This window comes from Galeopterus variegatus, unplaced genomic scaffold (assembly GCF_000696425.1).
Source record: "Galeopterus variegatus unplaced genomic scaffold, G_variegatus-3.0.2 Scaffold233, whole genome shotgun sequence".
Classification (NCBI taxonomy): domain Eukaryota; kingdom Metazoa; phylum Chordata; class Mammalia; order Dermoptera; family Cynocephalidae; genus Galeopterus; species Galeopterus variegatus.
Window position 1 is genome coordinate 640,318 of NW_007726344.1, and position 18,791 is coordinate 659,108.

General features: G+C 54.6%; 1 protein-coding gene across 1 annotated transcript; it reads left to right on the top strand.

Moving 5' to 3' along the window:
• The first annotated feature begins 4,472 nt into the window (after positions 1-4,472).
• On the top strand, positions 4,473-13,608 carry MMP25 (matrix metallopeptidase 25). Its single transcript, XM_008566292.1, has 10 exons — positions 4,473-4,543; positions 4,961-5,093; positions 6,505-6,640; positions 6,731-7,020; positions 11,698-11,874; positions 11,972-12,056; positions 12,219-12,301; positions 12,593-12,745; positions 12,821-13,078; positions 13,294-13,608. Exons 2-10 carry the CDS (start codon positions 5,054-5,056, stop codon positions 13,581-13,583), a joined length of 1,512 nt encoding a protein of 503 aa, XP_008564514.1. The 5' UTR covers positions 4,473-4,543; positions 4,961-5,053; the 3' UTR covers positions 13,584-13,608.
• Positions 13,609-18,791: the final 5,183 nt, after the last annotated feature.

Sequence of the window (18,791 nt, forward strand, 5' to 3'; positions counted from 1 at the left end):
CTTATAAAGCCACCAGTCCACACCCATGATAACTCATGACCATCAACCTATCTTTCCATGAATGGATCAATCCATTCACGAGGGCACAGTCCTCACAATCCAATCACCTCTCAAGGGCCCCACCTTTCGAATACTATAATCAGATTTCCCACCCTCTTAACACAGTTACAATGGGGATCAAGTTTCCAATACATGAAGTTTTGGGGGACACATTTGAACCATAGCAGCTTTATTGAAGCAGGTATTAGTTTCCTAGGGCTGATGTAAGAAAATGCTACACTGAGTGGTTTAAACAACAGAAAGTTATTGCCTCTCAGTTCTGGAGGCCAGAAGTCTGAAATCAGGTTGGTTCCTTCTGGAGGCTCCCAGGGGAAATCTGTTCCATGCCTCTCTCCCAGCTGCTGGTGACTGCAGGCAGTCCTTGTTCCCGAGCTTGCAGCTACGTTATTGCCATCTCTGCCCTGTTTTTTGTTTTTTTGTTTTTTTAACCAGTAAGGGGATCTTAACCCTTGACTTAGCGTTGTCAGCATCACACTCTCCCAAGTGAGCCACAGGCTGGCCCTCTGCCCCGTTTTTACGTGAGCTTCCCCCAACCTGAGTCTTTTCTTCTGGGTCTTCTCTTCTGTATCTCTGTGACTCAAATCTCTCTTTTTTTTTTTTTTTGGTGGCTGGCCAGTACAAGGATTGAACCCTTGACTTCGGTGTTATAAAACCGTGCTACAACCAACTGGGGTAACTGGCCAGCCCATGATCTGTTTTTCATCATTATAATTTTGTCTTTTGCAGCATGCCCTATGAATGGAATCATATACAGTGTATAGTCCTTTGTGTCTGGTTTCTTGGACTTCTGAAATTTATCCATGTTGTATGTATCAGTGGAATCAATAGGTTTGAAAATGTTCAAACTATAAGACAAGTTGCAGGAATAGTACGATGAATACCCTCTGCAAAGGCTCACAAGTGTGAACATTTTACTGCATTTGCATTACCTTTCTCTTGGACTACACACCCAGGCACACATTTTGCTAAACCATTGGCTATTTTAACTTGCATCTCCTAAGGACAAGGATTTTCTCTTCCATAATTATGCACCATTATCACATCTGAAAAATGGAACATTAATAAAATACATATAACAATCTTACCTAACATACAGGCTGTGTTCAAATGTTTCCAGTAATACCTTTTTTAGATGATTTTTTTTTTTCAAATCCAAGATCCAGTCAAGGATCACATAGTGCATTTAGCAGTCATTTTTCTTTAGTCTCTTTTAATCCGAAATGGTCCCCCCCCAAAGTCACATTTTTCAAATAATTCAGGCAGTTGTGTTCTAAGATGTTTCTGAGATTTCTCCAGGAAGGAATGTTTGGATTTAGTTTGTGCTTGTTAGCTGCTGTATAGTCTTCCATCCAATGTTTAAACCCCAAGTTATTTCTACATTCTCCTGTCAATGATCATTTAGTCTTTTGGCACTTTTTCAATGTTATAAACAATATTTTTTGTTTGTTTGTTTGTTTGGTGGCTGGCCAGTATGGGGATTCAAACCTTGACTGTGGTGTTTGTAACACTGCACTGTAACCAACTACAACCAACTAACCGGCCAGCCCCTTATAAACAATATTTTAGTGAGCATCCTTGTGCACAGATCTCCATGGACACATGGGGGGGAGTTGCACTCTGGAATTAGTGGGTGGAGTATCTTCCAGAGACCTTTTGCTGCATAATAACCACCCCACAACTTAGAGGCTTAAGACACAATATGGTTTTTTCTTTCACAGTTTTGAGGGTTGGCTGGGTTCTGCTGGGTGATTCTTGCTGCTGGGATTTCATGAAGTTGCAGGCAGATGGTGGCCGGGACTAAAGGCAACAGAAAGCTTCTACATGCCAGTGTCTGGTGCCTGGGCTGGAACACTGGTGCAGCTGGGGCTGATCGGCATTTCTCTCTCCATACAGCCTCTGCATGTGGCCCGCCTGGAATGCCTCACAGTGTGGCTGTCCTAGACTTCTAATACGGTGGCTGACTTCCCCAACAGTGAAATTCCAAGAGGCTTGGGCAGAAGCTGCAAGGCGTCTTAAGATCCAGCTTTGGAGGCCCCAGAACTATCATTTATACATCATTCAAGGTCAAAGGAGGCAAGGCCAAGAGAGGCCAGCCCAGGCTCAAGGAGAGAGGATCAGATTCCGCCTCTCAAGGAGAAGAGCAGCAAAGGATTTGCAGGTGTCTTTATCTATCACAGAGGTCAGGCTCTTCAGCTTTGTTTGATATTGCCAAACAGGTTTCCAAAGTGTGGGTTTTAATTTGCACTCTGTAATAAAGAGTCTGACTCCATTTTGACATTTGACTGCTAACAGCTTTAAAGCAACATGCCTCCCTCTTGCCCACATTTGGGCAAGCTGATAAGACCCATGCTCTCTCCCTCACACTAAACAGCCCTGGCCAGTTTAGGGGGATTTGCACTCCCTAACCACAATAAACGCCCCTCCTCTCTCACCCAAGCAAGCCATTGTCAGGCCTGCTGGGATCCTGTCCTAGAAAGCCTCATTAATGAGTCATTCAACTCTTCCTATTCTCTTGGTGCGTGTGGCCTCTTTAGTCTCCAATCTGAACCTAATTTTGGGTGGAGGATTGATCCTCTCATGGGGCAACCACAAAACACTCCTGTCAGCAGAGTGTGAATTTCATCTGGACTATACCTGGCCAACACTTGGCATTGTCAGACTTTTTTTTTTTTTTTTTTTTTTTTAGCTGGCAGATATGGGGATCTGAACCCTTGACCTTGGTGTTATAACACCGTGTTCTAATCAATGAGCAAACCGGCCAGCCCTCATCAGACTTTTTAATTTTTGCCCATCTGCTGGCAAACTTGGGGTCTGTTATGGACTGAATTGTGTCCCCTCAAAATTCATATGCTGAAGCTGTAACTCCCAGTATGTGACTCCTCAGAATGTGATTGTATTTGGAGACAGGGCTAATAAAGAAGTGGTTAAGTTAATATGTGACCCTTAGAGAGGGCCCTAATCCAATGACTGGCGTCCGTATAAGAAGAGGAAGAGACAGCAGGGGTGCACATGCACAGAAGGACGACCCTATGAAGAGACAGGAAGATGGTGGCCAGCGATCGTCTGCAAGTCCAGGAGACAGGCCTCGGGAGGAACCAACCCCTGCCCAAACCTTGATCTTGGACTTCCACCTTCCAGAAACGTGAGAAAATAAATTTCTGTTTAAGCCACTCAATCTCTGGAATTTTGTTATAGCAGCCCTAGCACACGAGTAGAAGATCTTAATGTTTTAGTTTGCATCTCCAGCTCGCTCATCCTGCTCACTATTTATTTTGTCTAAAATACAGATGGGATCCCCCTCACTGTTCCTCTCCCAGCTGCTCCAGAGACAGCTGTGTAACTCTCATTACCCCGCCCTTCTCCAGGAAGCGCCCCCACCCTCGACCTGGTCCCTGATTCCTCCCGATCCCTCTCCACCTGCCCGGCCGCCCAACCCTGGGCTCACGGGGCGGGAGGGGCGGCTCTGCTGGTCCCCAAGTCTCTACCTCCAGGATCGCATCCCGTCCACCCCCTCTTCTGTCCCCCGCACCTGGCACGGGGCAGGCGCTGGAGCTTCTGCACGGAATTACTGGATTTAAATGTCTAGTACCCGGGGCGCGGTTCCGGAGCATCCCCTGCGTCCGGGATCTAGAGGTGCCATGACCACTGTGCACAGAGGCAGAGACCGGCGCGCAGCCCACGCGGGTCGGGGGAATGAACCCCTGAACCAAGCGCTGCCGCATCCGCGCACACAGCTGGGGCCGGCGGGGACGGGCGGGGGGCGGGCCGGGACCCCGCGGAGAAGGAAGCTTCCTTCCCAGCCTCCTGCTGCCCGGATATCCCCCCGGCGCTAGTTCGGCCAGCAGCAGGGGGTCCGGGGATGGCGGAGCAGGGGGTAGGGGAGGAGCGGGGGAGGGGGAAACCCGGGCCGCCCTTCCCCAGTGCCGCGCGGTCTGAGAAAGCAGAAGCGAGTCCTGCTCCGGAGAGCCGGGATCAGGGAAGAGAAACTTGCGGAGTCGTGGGAGGAGAAGCCCGGGGACGCTGCCGGGGCTGCTGGCGGCCGCCCCCCACCTGGGGGTCCAGTCCGCCGCTCGCGCTTTGAAGTGCTCAGAGGAGGGTCCCTGGGTCCGGGCGGGGACGGAGGCCACCGCATGGCCCGCTTCTTCTCGCTGGAGGTCGGAAGATTGGGCCATTTCCCGCACCGCACCCTTACGGCTTCTCGGGGTGCGCCCTCCCCCCGCTCCACCCAGCCCTCCGCTCGCACCCGCCCGGAGAAGAGGGACCACAGGCTCGGCGCCCGGGCCGGGACAGAACCAGGCCCGGGGCCCCGAGAGGCCGCTGCAGCGGGCCCGGAGCCCGGACCTCCGCCTCTCCCACCCCTGCGTGCGACCCCAGCCCGGTGGACCCTCCGCTGACTTCGCCGTGAGTGGCGCTGCTGCTCCCGCTGCTGCCGCCACCCGCGCGCGCCCCGAAGCCCTCGGCACAGGACGTGAGCCTGGGCGTGGTGAGCGCGGGGCTCCACGGGCTCCTGGGGTCGGCAGGGAGCCTGGAAGGAGAAACGAGGGCCCGGACTCCTGGCTCCGGAGGAGGCAGGGGGGCAGATTCAGATGTCCAGAGTGACTGGGGATGGGGTCTGGGGACCCAGATTCTTGGATCTATGGGGAGGTTTGGGGTCTGGATTTGAAGATCTGGAAAGGAGCTGGGATGAGGAGGTGGGGGTTGGGACTGCTGGTCCAGACGAAGACTGGCAGACCCAGGGCTGGAGGGTGGGGACCTTGGGAGGAGGGCAGGCAGGCATCCGGGACTGAGGGCCCTGGGCACCAGTTGTCTGGGACGAGCGAGGCTTCCAGAATGGTGGTGGAAAGGAAGAACCCCATGCCTTTTACCCTGCCGGCTTCACTTGTCCCCTCCGATGGCCTAGGACTGGCTGACCCGTTATGGCTACCTGCCGACACCCCACCCCGCCCAGGCCCAGCTGCAAAGCCCCGCGAAACTACGGGATGCCATCAAGGTCATGCAGAGGTTCGCCGGGCTGCCAGAGACGGGCCTCATGGGTAGGTCATCCTCCGCCCCCTCCCCAACCCTGCCTTGCACCCTGCCTGCCTATCATCCTGCAGTCCTTAAACCTCAGCCGCACCCGAATCACTGGAGCCATGAAGATGCCAATCTCAGGTCCCCACCCTGCAGGTTCTCAGTCATTCATCTTTCAATAAACATTTATTTATTGAGAATCTCCTACATACCAGGCCGTTTCCAGCTCTGCTGGTACAGCAGTGAACAAAGTAGATAAGGTCCCTGCTCTCATGGAACTAATGTTCTAGAGGGAGAGACACAGATCAGAAACATAAATATGCAAGATAGTCTCAGATAGTGGTGAGTGTTTTGAAGAAAATGAAATGCCAGTGGTATGGAGGGCCTGAACTGAGACTGCAAAGAGGAGGGGTCCGCCAGGGGAAGACGGGGGCAAAGAGTATCCCAAAAGCCCTGTGGCAGGCATGAGTTTGAATGGAGGGCCTGATCAGGGGCCTTGAAAGTGTTTGGGTTTGATTCCAAGGGTGGTGAGAAACCATTTGAATTTAAAGGATTTGAAGTCAGGAAGCACTCAATCTGATTTTTGTGGTTTTAAGCTTCCTGTGGTTACTGATGGAAAATGGATGCTGTGAAGCTCAGAGCCCAGGAGGGAGGCAGTTGTAGCTTCCAGACAAGGGGAGAAGATGGTGGCCTGGAGTAGAGGTGGTGGGTGCGGTCAAAGCAGTTGAATTCAGGGTGAATATTTTGGAGACAGAACTGAGGGGCTCCTCCATGAGGTTAAATGGGGAGGAAGAGGGAACTTGAAGGATCCTGGCTGGCTACAAGGGAAAGGGGGATCTTTTTCTGTCTTGTCTACTCTCATGAACAGCCTGGAACAGTGTCTGGCATCCATATGTCACCCTGACGAATGAGGTGCAGTTTGATCTTAATTTGAAGATAAGGAGACTGCTGAGAATGGAGCCCAGTTAGGAAAGGGGATTCCAGGTAGACCTAACCTGGGAGGGGTGCTGGCCACTGGAGACCAGAGACCTAGCCAGTCTGGGGGACTTTGGACTTTATCTGGATGTGATGAGGACTCAAGAGCAATGGTGTGAGGTATAAGTAGCCTCGGGGGGGGGGGGGTTTCCAGCCTCAAAGTGAGGGGTCCTTGCTGCACCTTCAGGGCTCCTTTCTCTAGAGTCCACCGCCAGGGCTCAGGGAAGCCTCTGAGCAACACCTGGAGGTAGCCAGTCCATCCAGAGCCAGGTGGAAAGAGAGCTGCCACCTAGGAGGGCAGTGTTAATATTTTGGTATGAGCTGGCTATGAGAGCCAAACTGCCTGTAGGGTCTGTCTTGGGAAAATTTCTTAACCCATGTAAGAGAGTTAGCTGGTGCCATGATCAGGGCAGGCGGTACTACTGCTGACTCCTACCCTCACCCAACTGTCTCTTGCAGATGCAGTGACAATGGCCACCATGCGGAAGCCCCGCTGCTCCCTGCCTGACGTGCTGGGTGCAGCGGGGCTGGTCAGGCGGCGCCGACGGTACGCTCTGAGGGGCAGCATCTGGAAGACACGAACCCTCACCTGGAGGTAGGTGCTGGCACCCCCCCTCCCCGGGCCTGGCTGCCTTCTCCCACCACAGCCACCCTTACTTCCCTCTGTCCCCTCTTCTTCTCCCAGGGTACGATCCTTCCCCCAGAGCTCCCAACTGAGCCAGGAGACTGTGCGCACCCTCATGAGCTATGCCCTGTCTGCCTGGGGCGTCGAGTCAGGCCTCGTGTTCCAGGAGGTGGGCTCTCAGGACAAGGAGCCTGACATCCTCATCGACTTTGCCCGTGCCTACCACCAGGACAGTTACCCCTTCGACGGGATGGGGGGAACCCTGGCCCATGCCTTTTTCCCTGGCGAGCACCCCATCTCTGGGGACACTCACTTTGATGATGAAGAGACCTGGACTCTTGGGTCAAAAGGTAAAATCTCCCCTCTTCAGAGAAGTCCTCCCCACAGGTCTGTCTATTCTTAGGAATTAGGTTTAAATTATGTTTATTGGTGGAGGCTGTATCAGTTGGGGGTCTCCAGAGAAACAGAACCAATAGGATATGGGTGCAAAGAGATTTATTTACTTATTTTGGTGCCTGGCCAGCATGGGAATCCGAACCCTTGACCTTGGTGTTACAAGGCTGTGCTCTAACCAACTGAGCTAACCTGCCAGCTTAAGAGGATTACTTTAAGGAATTGGCTCATGGGGATTGTGGGGGCTGGCAAGTCCAAAATTTGTTGGGCAGGACAGCAGGCTAGAAATTCCAGTGTAAGGTGATGCTGCAGTCTTGAGTCAGAATCCACAGAGCAGACCAGCAGGCTGGAAACTGAGGCAGGACTTCTGTTACAGTCTTGAGGCAAAATTCCCTCCTCTCTGGGAGCCTCAGTTTTTGCCCTTAAGGCCTTGAACTGATTGGATGCGCCCCCCTTCCCCATGATGGAGGGTGATCTGCTTTGCTTAAAGTCAACTGATTGTAGATGTTAATCTCATCTACAAAATACCTTCACAACAGCAACCAGATTGGTGTTTGACCAAACAACTGGGCACCTTAGCTGGGCCAAGTTGACACATAACATGAACCACCCAGCTGGGGCTGGGGACTCACAGAGCCACAAACACATCTCTGTCCAGCAGCTGAGTCAGAAGAGTACCCGGCAGTTACTACACACATGGTGATGCAATGACACGGAATAACAACAGGAAGTCCTCAAGCCTGTGGGTGCTCAGGGGACTTGTTGACCCAAAGCTCTTGGATGAAGGGAGGTTCCTGGAAGGGATGACTCCATTTACTCCACATACACACTCATGTATAGACACATGCACCTACGCAGAGTGCCGACTAGCACATGGCCACATCGACAAGGTCCTGCTCTCCCAGAGTGCACAGGATGGGGAGATTCAATAAAAAAGTACAACCAGTGAGCTCACTGGATCCAGAGTAGTCAGGGGCTGGGAGGAGCCACTGGGGGGAGAAATGGCCTGGGACATCCCACACTGGAGGACAAAAATAAGACATCGGGAAGGAGATTGCAGAGAATGATAGGTCTCATATCACAAAGGGCCTTTGAAAGCATATGGAAGAGTTTGGACAATGCGGTTTGGAAGGCAATGGGGAGCCATCAAAAGGTTTTGTGTTCTAGAAACATCACTGGCTGCATTGGGGAGTGGGGTGTCAGGATAGATGCAGGGAGGCAGGAGCTGCTGCAGGGTCCAGGTAAGAGATGGTTGGGGGTGATCCCAGGGGAGGAAGGCAAAGATGGGGATCTGGCTGGATTCTGGGGACAAGGACTTACATGCAGAGTCCAGCTTAGGGCCCCTGGAGGACAAGGTACTGTTAACGCAGGTGGGAATGTGGGAGAGGAGGAGCAGGCTGGAGGGAGGCAGGCTGAGTGCATTTTAGCACATCCCTGAGTGCTGGGGACGTCCCCTGCAGGTGGTGCACAGGCAGGCCGTGAAGATCCTGCTCTAGAACTTGGACTCCTCCGTCTTAGGTCAGGCTCCCCAGACGTGGAGCTTGAGGTGGGAATTCTTGTGCAAGTGATTTCTCGGGAGCACATGCTCAGAGGAAAGGGAAACAGGAGAGGAGAAGAAGTTAAGCAAAGATATGGTCACGGCTGGGGAGGAGCCTGGTCCCCTCGAGCTCCATAGTGGGATGGCAGGCCCAGCTCTTTTTAGGCTCATATAGTCCCACCCTTGGCCGTAGGTCTGTATAGACCTGCCCTTGGCTGTGAGCGGCTGGCTGAGGTTGAGTTGAGGGAAAGAGCAGTGATCTGGTTAAGGGGCAGCCAGGGATGGTGCACAGGCCCTTTCATGGGACTGGGCACAACCCACATAGCATCCAGGACAGTGAGGCTGAGCACTGTGGCCCTGAGAAGGTGGGCTTCCAGGCTAAACTCAAGTCAGCGTCCCTCCGCTTGCAACATTCACAAGTTACTTAACCTCATTGTGCTCAGTTTCTTCATTTAGAAATGGGGAGAAGAATAGCACCTGCTGGAGTGTGGGTTTGTGGGTTAAACGAGTAACTCACCTATAGCTCTTAGCACAGAGCCTGGCCCTGAGTAGGGCTCTCTGCACTTCCAGCTGCCTTTGGAGCTGGGCCTAGTGGCAGAGCTGAGAATCTGTGGGAGTTGATAAGTTTCCCGAAAGGAGAGCATAGAATGTGAAGGTCAAGTACAGAGCCCCGGAAAGCCCCATAGCTGGGAGATGGATGGTTTGGGAGGAGGAATCAAAGGAGACAGAGAGACGGGGCCGAAAGGTGATGAAGAGCAAGAGTGAAGGAGGAAGTGGGCAGCTGTGGCCAAGGCAGCAGACAAGTACAAGTTACCCAAGCCTGGATTTGGTCATCCAGGCACAAAGTGACCTTTTTAGTGCCTGCAGGCTTAGTGGGTGGGGGAAGAATCCAGACCACAGTGGGGTTAGGTGTGAGAGGAGCAGAGGAATTGAAGACTGAATTTAGACCACTAACCAAAGAACTTGGCTGGGGAGGGAGGGGAGAGGGCAGTGTAGATGGGAACGGAGTGGGGACAAGCCCAAGGAGTGTTTTAGGATGAGGGAGTTATGAGGACTCGGGGACACCGGATGAGCCAATAGAAAGACAGGGATGCAGGGGAATGGATGCATGGCCAGAGGGACGGGTAGATGATGAACAGGTAGATGGATGGATGATAGACATCTGGAAGGGTGGATGATGGACAGGTGGATGGATGAACAGCTGGATGGGTGGTTGATGGATGGATAGACAAATGGATGAGTGGATGAATGGACAGTTGGACAGGTGGATGATGGACAGATGGATAAGTGGATGGTGGACAGTGGAATGAGTGGGTGGTGAATGGATGGATGGATGGATGAACGAATAGACAGCTGGTTGGGTAGATGATGGATAGATGAATGGGTGGTTGATGGATGGCTGGGACATTGTCCTTGTCCTGGAGAAGGGGAGTGAGGCAGGGTCCTCACACAGGGCAGGGTGGGAGGCAGAAGGTGAGTGTGGGGAGATGCAGCTCTCTGCCCCAAGTGCACCGGAAATCACAGATTACATCAGATGTCCTGTCCTGATGAAATAGGAAGCATATTGGTCAGCATTTGTCATCTGAGAGGTGGGGGCTGGGGTGGTTGTGGGCCTGGGATGAAGGCTGAGGGGAGACAGCAAAGAGCTGCTAATGAGGCCGAGGGCAAAGATGAGCAGAGGTGCAAGGGCCCTGCAGACTACCCACCAGGGCCCTCGCGTGGCTGGGCCTGCACAGTGTGGAATTCCCCTTGGCTGCATAGCGTGAGGGTGTGCAGAAAGGGGTGCACGTCCCGGAAGCCCAGTGTGGCCAAAGGAGAGGCAGGGCAGGGAAGGAGGTAAGAGATGAAAGAGATTGACCTGATTTAGACACCAAACTTCCTCCAGTTTCTCAGAAAAAGGACTCAGCGACGAGAAACCTAGTCTGCATGGAAATTTGTCAACACACATGCAGTTTCTGAAGTCACTGTCAAAAGGCAGGACAGTGCAGCCACTGTGCTAGGCCTCAATCCTAGCTCCGCACCTAACTTGACCTCATTGTGCCTCAGTTTCCTCCTCTGTAAAATGGGGCTAGGAGATAGAGAATTAAGTGAGAAGTAAGTGAGGCCAAGTGCTTGCTACTCCTCCTTGGCCTGACCCAAGTGTTTATTTCCTTCTTAGAGTCTCATCTTAGCAGACTTTAGGGGCTGGGGAGATTTGCTTTCCAACTCACTAGGTTGTTTCCTGTAAGCCTGCTTTTAACATTACTAACTCTCGGTAGAGATTTCCATGAAGTAGGTTGACCTCTGGGGAAATCTGCGTGCCCCCGTGGGGTTGCCCAGCACTGTCACTGTCTGGGTCTCTTCTGGGTGGGGCCTCTCAGGGATTGGAGGAGGGCCTGCAGGCATCTCATGGATCGATGAGGAGCTGGGTTGGGCTGGCAGCTGGAGTGTGAGGAGGATGGTCCTGGCGCCCAGGCTGGATCCCAGGGGAAGAGGCCCAAGTGGCGGGAGGAGGCTGCGGTCTGAGAGTGCCTGCGGAGGGAGCTCCATGTTCCAGCAGGGTGGGGGTGGGGGAGAGGCTGTGAGAAGGGGAGATGGGGGAGGGTATGAGGGCCCAAGAAGAGTGGAGATGGAAGAAGAGGGGGAGGGGAGGAGGAGGAGCCATGGGGTTGGGAATGGGGGGAAGGTCTTGGGAGCTGAGACCAAAGAAACTGATCTACCTTCCTAGCAGATGGGGATGGGAAGTGGGGAGTTGGAAGGGGCTGGGGGGTCTCTGACCATAAGCTGGAGCTGGGAGGAGGGGCCACTCCAAGGCTGGGACTTCCTGGAGACCTGCATGTGCACCCAGGTTCCTGCTCCCACCCCAGAAACTTCCTATATGCACAGTCTTCCCTTCCTGGGGGAGGGGCTCCTTCAGTGCAAGGTAACCCCTCCCTGAGCCTCTTCAGCCCTGTTGCCCAATGTCTAGCACTGCCAGACAAGGCTCCTCAAGTGTATGTGCTGAATGGGTGATTAAGTACAGGGAGGATGACTGGCCCCACTCCCAGGGCCTTCCTGGGCTGCCCCTTTGCTGGGTTGGGGGTGGCCTCCAATCTAGCTTGCTCTCCCCCTCCTCCAGATGGTGAGGGCACCGACCTGTTTGCGGTGGCTGTTCATGAGTTCGGCCATGCCCTGGGCCTGGGCCACTCCTCAGCTCCCAACTCCATTATGAGGCCCTTCTACCAGGGCCCCGTGGGTGACCCTGACAAGTACCGCCTGTCCCAGGATGACCGCGATGGCCTGCAGCAGCTCTATGGTATGGAGAGTGGGGGCCCTGCCCGAATCACCGTGTGGCTCCCCCAGTGGCCTCAGCAGCAGGGCCAGTGAACCCACACCTGACTCTCTCCCCACAGGGAAAGCGCCCCAAACCCCGTATGACAAGCCCACGAGGAAACCCCTGGCTCCTCCTCCCCAGCCCCCTGTCATGCCCCCAGACAGGTGAGTCTTCCACCTTCTGTGTGACCTCAGGTGACCAGCTCCCTAGCCTCGGTGTCCTCCGTGAGATGGGGATGGTAAGAGTCACCACCTCGTAGGCCTGTTGTCAAAGGTAAGGAAATGAGGAGCCCCCACCCTTCTGTTCACCTCTCCTTTCCTCCCCAGACCCTCCTCCCCGGTCCCTGATCGATGTGAAGGCAATTTTGATGCCATTGCCAATATCCGAGGTGAAACTTTCTTCTTCAAAGGTGAGTCACTACACATGGTCCCTGACCCCACAGAGCTGGCTTCCAACACGCTTAGGGTGCCCCCCGGGGGAGCTGTGTGGTTTTGCTGGAAGTGGAACTTTTAGTGTTAAAAAAGGGAACGTCCCAGGCCAGCCACAAGGAGTTGGTCACCCTACATCTTCTGCACCCTGGATTTCCAAATGGCCACCCCTATGCTGGGGGAGTGGAAAACCCAGCCCTCCTGGGCCACACACTCCGGGGGAGAAGACGTCCTACCATCTCATGCCCCCATGCCCACTCCTCCTCCCACAGGCCCCTGGTTCTGGCGCCTCCAGCCGTCGGGACAGCTGGTGTCCCCTCGGCCAGCTCGGCTGCACCGCTTCTGGGAGGGGCTGCCCACCCAGGTGAAGGCCGTCCAGGCGGCCTATGCCCGGCACCGAGATGGCCGAATCCTCCTCTTCAGCGGTGAGCGGGGTCCCCATGGCCCGGGCCGGGCCAGGCGCGGGGAGAGCCGCCACTCACCAAGTCGCCTCCCTGCAGGCCCCCAGTTCTGGGTGTTCCAGGACCGGCAGCTGGAGGGCGCCGCGCGGCCGCTCACCGAGCTCGGGCTGCCCCCGGGGGAGGAGGTGGACGCTGTGTTCTGGTGGCCGCTGAATGGCAAGACCTACTTGATCCGCGGCCAGCAGTACTGGCGGTACGACGAGGCGGCGGCGCGCCCAGACCCCGGCTACCCACGAGACCTGAGCCTCTGGGAAGGGGCGCCGCCCGCTCCGGACGATGTCACCGTCAGCAACACAGGTGGGGGAGGGGACGCTGGGGAAGAGGCTGAAAGCCACACGGGGAGGGACCGGCAGGTTACTGGCCCTGGAGATGGGGTGAGGGGTGCCTGGGATTGGGTAGATAGGGCCATCCTGGGGGATTTGGGGAGCCCTCTGCAAAGACACTGTGCTGCAGAAAGGGGCGGGATTGGGGCAGGCCTGGACCAAGCCTCTGAAGCGTCTCCTCCCCCGCAGGGGACACCTACTTCTTCAAGGGCGCCCACTACTGGCGCTTTCCCAAGGGCAGTGTCAAGACCGCGCCAGACTCCCCCCAGCCTATGGGGCCCACGTGGCTGGACTGCCCCGCCCCCAGCTCTGACCCAGGGCTTCCCAGACCCCGCAAACCGTCCCCCAGTTCCGGACCCTGCGACTGTCAGTGCGAGATCAATCACGCCGCAGGGCGGCGGCCACCGCCCCTCCCGCTGCTCCCGCTGCTCCTGCTGCCTCTGCTGCCCCTGCTGGCGGGGGGCGTCGTCTCCAGCTGAGGGGGAGCTTCCTGAGCGAGAGGAACAGCCCCGTACCCGGAGGGGAAAGCAGTTTACCATGGCCGGACCTGGGGGCAGTGTGGGACGCTGCCCGGACGCGGGGTCCCAGGCGGGGCGGAGCGGGGCGAGTTCCCTGGCCCGCCTGGGTTTCCCGCGCTCTGAGCCCCGCCGGCGACCTGCGGCCCGGAGCCCGCCGCCAGGGGGCGCGCGCGCAGTGCTCGGGGGACGAGGCGGAGCTAAGCCGGAGGTGGGAGGTCAAAGGGCTAGTCCTTGGACTGGTCACGACCCCTTGCCGGTCACTGGGAGGGGACACCCCTTCCCGGCCCTGCGCGGCCCTTGCCGGACCCTCCCTTTCCCGGAATAGCTAGTCTCTCTCGGAACCCAGTCCGCGGACTCGCTCCAGCCCCCGCCCGCCAGCGACAGGTGCTGGCCTATTTTTGGGTCATTAGAGGACAGGCCTGACTGGGAAACTGCACCCCGGCCCTCTCCCAGCAGCGGTGCTGTGTGTCCCCGCGGTCTCTCACCATGTCCTGCTCCCACGATGCTCTACTACAGTCACTGCCACGTTGGTGAGGACCCCGACCCACACCATAGATCCTCACCTCCAGCCCTCGTGCCCCACGTACTGGGTGATATCAGCGGCCACCCGGACAACCCTCTGCACTGTGGACCTTGTTGTTAGTCACCTTCACTCAAGGCCGCACAGCCTGGACGTCACCCTGGACCCAGAACTCCCCCACCCCCATTCAATGGGACACCCTCCTATCCCTAAAACGCCTCTCCCTGCCTGAACCCTAAAGCTTCAGCAGCTCCACCTAGGAGGGCAGCTTGGCCCCCAGTAGCTAAGTGTCCCCGTGAATGCATGGACTCAGTCCTCTTGCAGTCCCTGTCACTGCCTCCTCAGCACTCCTGGGTGGCCCTAGCTCTCTGGTATGGGGACAGTGGAACCTGGGGCACTTCATTGGCACCCCACTCCCCAGAAAGGCAGGACCTAAAACATGGCCTTGGGAAATATGCTTCTGGGATATTCCACATCAGAATAACCCGGAGAACTGACAAATGCAGATCCCATACTCTCATCCTGGATCCTCACTCGGGGGTGGGGCCAGGAACCAGCATTTTAACTAGCTGGGGGTGTGGGGCAATGACAGCTCAGATGAGGAAAGGGGCTGGGGTGGGCACTGGCTGTCCCATGGCACTTCTATTTCTGCCATGTTCTGCCTCCCACGGGACAGTCTCCATGTGTTCACTACAGAGCCATGCTCATGGCCTTGGTTGAGAGGTGTCCACGCCTATGGGTGGGGTCACTTAGTGGGTCACTTGGTGGTTGCTGTCCAGCCTCAGTGGCCCCACAGTGCTTCCCAGAGCCAAAGCTGTGGGCAGCAGTCCCAGGGACTAGAGGCAGTTGCCCCTGGTGTTCATGACAAGCAGACCAGCATGAGGACAAAAGCCAGGCATCTTCCAAAAGTCCATGGCCTGAGAATTCTGCCACCAGGAAACCATCTGGGCCTGTCAAGTTCCTTTAAAAAAAAAAAAAAGATGACTGGTAAGGGGATCTTAACCCTTGACTTGGTGTTGTCAGCACCACGCTCTCCCAAGTGAGCCACGGGCCAACCCGAGGTTCCTTTTCAAGTAGGAGGAGGGGGAAACTTGTATTTTAGAACTTATCGGCCCCACCCAGGAGGACAATAAACATGATTAGAGAGAAAGCCCTTCCTATCTTCTGAGCATTGATGGACCTGGGGTGAAGTTCGGTGGCAGGAACTGGACAGACCTGAATCACCCTGCTTTGCAGAAGGTGGGATCCAGTATCGCTGGAGGGGGGAAAAGGAGGTGGAATCTAAGCAGGGAGAGTGGGAGGAGGATGCAGAGAGAGGAACCCCCAAGGTGGTTGGGGGAACCCAGAGGAGGGATGTCCACTGTGAAATTGAGACCACCTTCACAGCTGTGTGTAAACTGCACCCTTCAAAATGTATTCAGTCTACTACACAAAAATGGCTTATTAAATATTCATTTTATTTTAAAAAGGTGCAGGCCCATAATCAAAATAAAATCTCGTACTTCAAAGGACACTGTCAGGAAAGTAGAAAGACAACCGACAGAACTCTTGCAACTTAATAATAAAAAGACCAATAATCGAATTAAGAATGGGCAAAGGGGCCAGCCCGGTGGCGCACTGGAGAGTGTGCTGCTTGGTAGCGCAGCAGTGCTCCGGTTCAGATCCCATGTGGAGACCGGTTCCCGCTCACTGGCTGAGCGCGGTGTGGGCGCAACACCGAGGGTTGAGATCCCGTTGCCGATCCCCGGTACAGGCGCAACACCGAGGGTTGCGATCCCGTTGCCGGTCCTGGTCCGGTACGGGCGCGACACTGAGGGTTGCTCCAAAGATATACAAATGGCCAGTAAGCACATGAATAGATGCTGGGACATTAGTGATCAGGGAAATACAAATTAAAAACAGTGGGATTCCATGTCGGACTCAGGAAGATGGCTAGAATGGAAAAGACAAAGACAATAATGAGTGTTCTTGAGGATGTGGAGAAGCTAGACCCCCAGCCGCCGCTGCTGGGAAAAGAAGATGGTGTGGTTACTCTGCAGAACAGTCTGGTGATTCCTCAAAAGGTGAAAAACAACGTTCCCCTTTGGCCTAACAATTCCATCCTAGGCATATACCCAAGAGAAAGGAAGACACGCGGCCACACGTAAACTTGCACAGGAATGCTCGCGGCAGTGTTGACCACAGCAGCCATAAGGTGGAAATAAGCAAGTGTCCATCAACAGAGGGATGGAAAAACAAACAGTGCTCCATCTGTGTGGTGGAATATTATTTACCCATAAAGAGGAATGGAGCCTTACCTACACTATGACACGGAGGAACCCAGAAAACATGATGTTGAGTGAAGCAAGACAGATAGAAGGTCACTGCAGGGTCCCCAAGATTCCCCTGTTTTTTTTCTTTGTCCTCTTCAAGAAATATCAAGTGCCTTGACCTCCGTGGGTCTGGGTCAGGTACATATTTTCCCCTGCAGGCTTGAGCCCAAGCTAGGACCTTGAAAATTCCCGGGCACTGATAAAGTCAGTTAATATTTTTCTTGAAAGACTGAGATCAACCATGTTGCTAAGTGTGAAGAAACTGGCTCCTGCCCTGAGCCAGATTCCTTAAACACTCTCATATCAACTGTATGGCTGGACCCCTTGTTGGGGACCTAACACCTGGGTAGAACACCTCTCTTCATGCTGTTCATTGTCAGCCCTCTGTGTCCAAATTCCCCTGGGAAATGCTTTGGACCAATCACCCTGGCATAAGGGCTTCTTTCTGTGGCATCCCAACCAGCTCCATCTTGGGACACCTTGCGGCTGTCCCTGCAGGGAGTCCCCTGCCACCACTTTTAGGACAACACCAACTGAGAGATTGGCCAGACAGAACAGCCACATACTATACAATTCCATATATTTGAAATATCCAGTAGATGAGTGGTTGTCTAGGGCTGGTGGGGGATGGGGATGTGGAGACTTGGGGGTGCGGGCTCAGGAGGTGGAGTTGCTTTCTGAGGTGACGAAAATGTCCTAACAGATGGTGGTGGTGGTTGTGCCTTTCCCTGCATTGAATTTTACACTTTATGGGGTGGATTGTGTTGCATGTGAACTGTAGCTCAATAAAGCCATACGCCTGGTACCATGGGCAATGGAACACAAATGCTTGCAGATAGTGGCCTCAGTGAGAAAGTCCTGGAAGAGCCGGGGGATGGGTGGGATTCTGGAGATGAAGCCAGAGCATTTGTTTTAGCTGGGGCAGCGGCACCTCTCTCCTCTCTCCTGCCCTGGAATTCAGAGATAGCTCCGGGAAGGTTCTTGACTTCCTGGATGAGGAATCAGCAGCAGAAAGGTGCCAGCTGGAGTCTGGTTAACCCAAGGCATGCGTGACTTGTAGGCTCTGGCTCTCTGGATCCCCTTTGAGGGTGTTCTGGCCTGCATTGTGCCTCCCCAGTTTCTGTGTTGAAGTCTTACCCCCGTACCTGAGAACGTGTCCTTGTTTGGAGATAGGGTCTTTACAGAGGTTATCAGGTTAAATGAGATCATTACAGTGGGCCCTCATCTATTGTGAGTGGTGTCCTTCTAAATTTGGGTGCAGAGGGAGACGCCATATGAACATGAGGGTGGCCAACTACGAGCCAAGGACAGAGACCTAGAACATCCTGTTGGCTAATATACCCTCCACCAGAAAAGTAAAATGGCATTAAAGACCGAGATACACAAAATGGCACCTGAGAAAGTTTCCCGGAAAACCCCCATCCAGAAAAACACCCTAGCTGCCACGTCACCTTCCCATGCGTGCAATTTTGCCCACCTATGAGAAAGTCCCAGCTCAGCTTAAACCCCACTTGCTTCCCTCCCCTTCCTTCTTAGCCAATAGGAACAGTCCAGCTCCGCCTAACTGGATATAATAGGCCCAGCCCGACTCTCCCTGCAGCTGCTCCCACTTTCGAGAGGGCAGCCCGCTTGTTCATTTCGCCTGCCTAATACGCTTTGGTTGAGTCCCTGTCTCCTGGTGTGTACTATTTTGTGCTCGGGCCAGCGTTTTTCCTTTCATTGGTGCCGTGACTTGGATGGGTTTCCCCATGCCTAGTGGGACCCCATCCGTTTCTCTGCCCGTGGCCTGGAGCCCACACCAGTGACAACACTCAGCCCAGCCCTTCTTCCCAATCGCCACTGGCACATCCAACACCAGCCTTCTAATTGATGAGTCTTCGGATTACCGCTTTCATTTCTCTCTCTCTCCCCCTCTCTCTCTCTTCCGGACTCGGCCAGGTTAAGCAGGGTCCGCCCTTTCCCTGCCCTCTCATTTGCTGCGGGGTTTCTCGTTTCTGCTCTCCAGGCACGAGCAAGCCCTGCTGCCGGGTGCCCCAAAGCTCTATGACCCTCTAGGGTCCATCAACTGCCAGAAACCGGTGACAACTGCTTTCACTGGTTTGAGACCTCTCAGTATCCTAGCTGAAGCAGGGACCCCCCTTCGGGTCCAGTACTTCCTCCTCCATTCTCATGGGGGGTGCCTCGTCTCTCCCAGCCCACTCCTCTCTAAAATGTCTCCTGACTAATCTTCACACTTTGCGTCTGACCCCTGATATTAAGCCAAACAAACTTGTTAGGTTTTCCACCCAAGAATGGCCCAACTATAATTTAGATAATCAAAATAGGTGATCTCCCTTT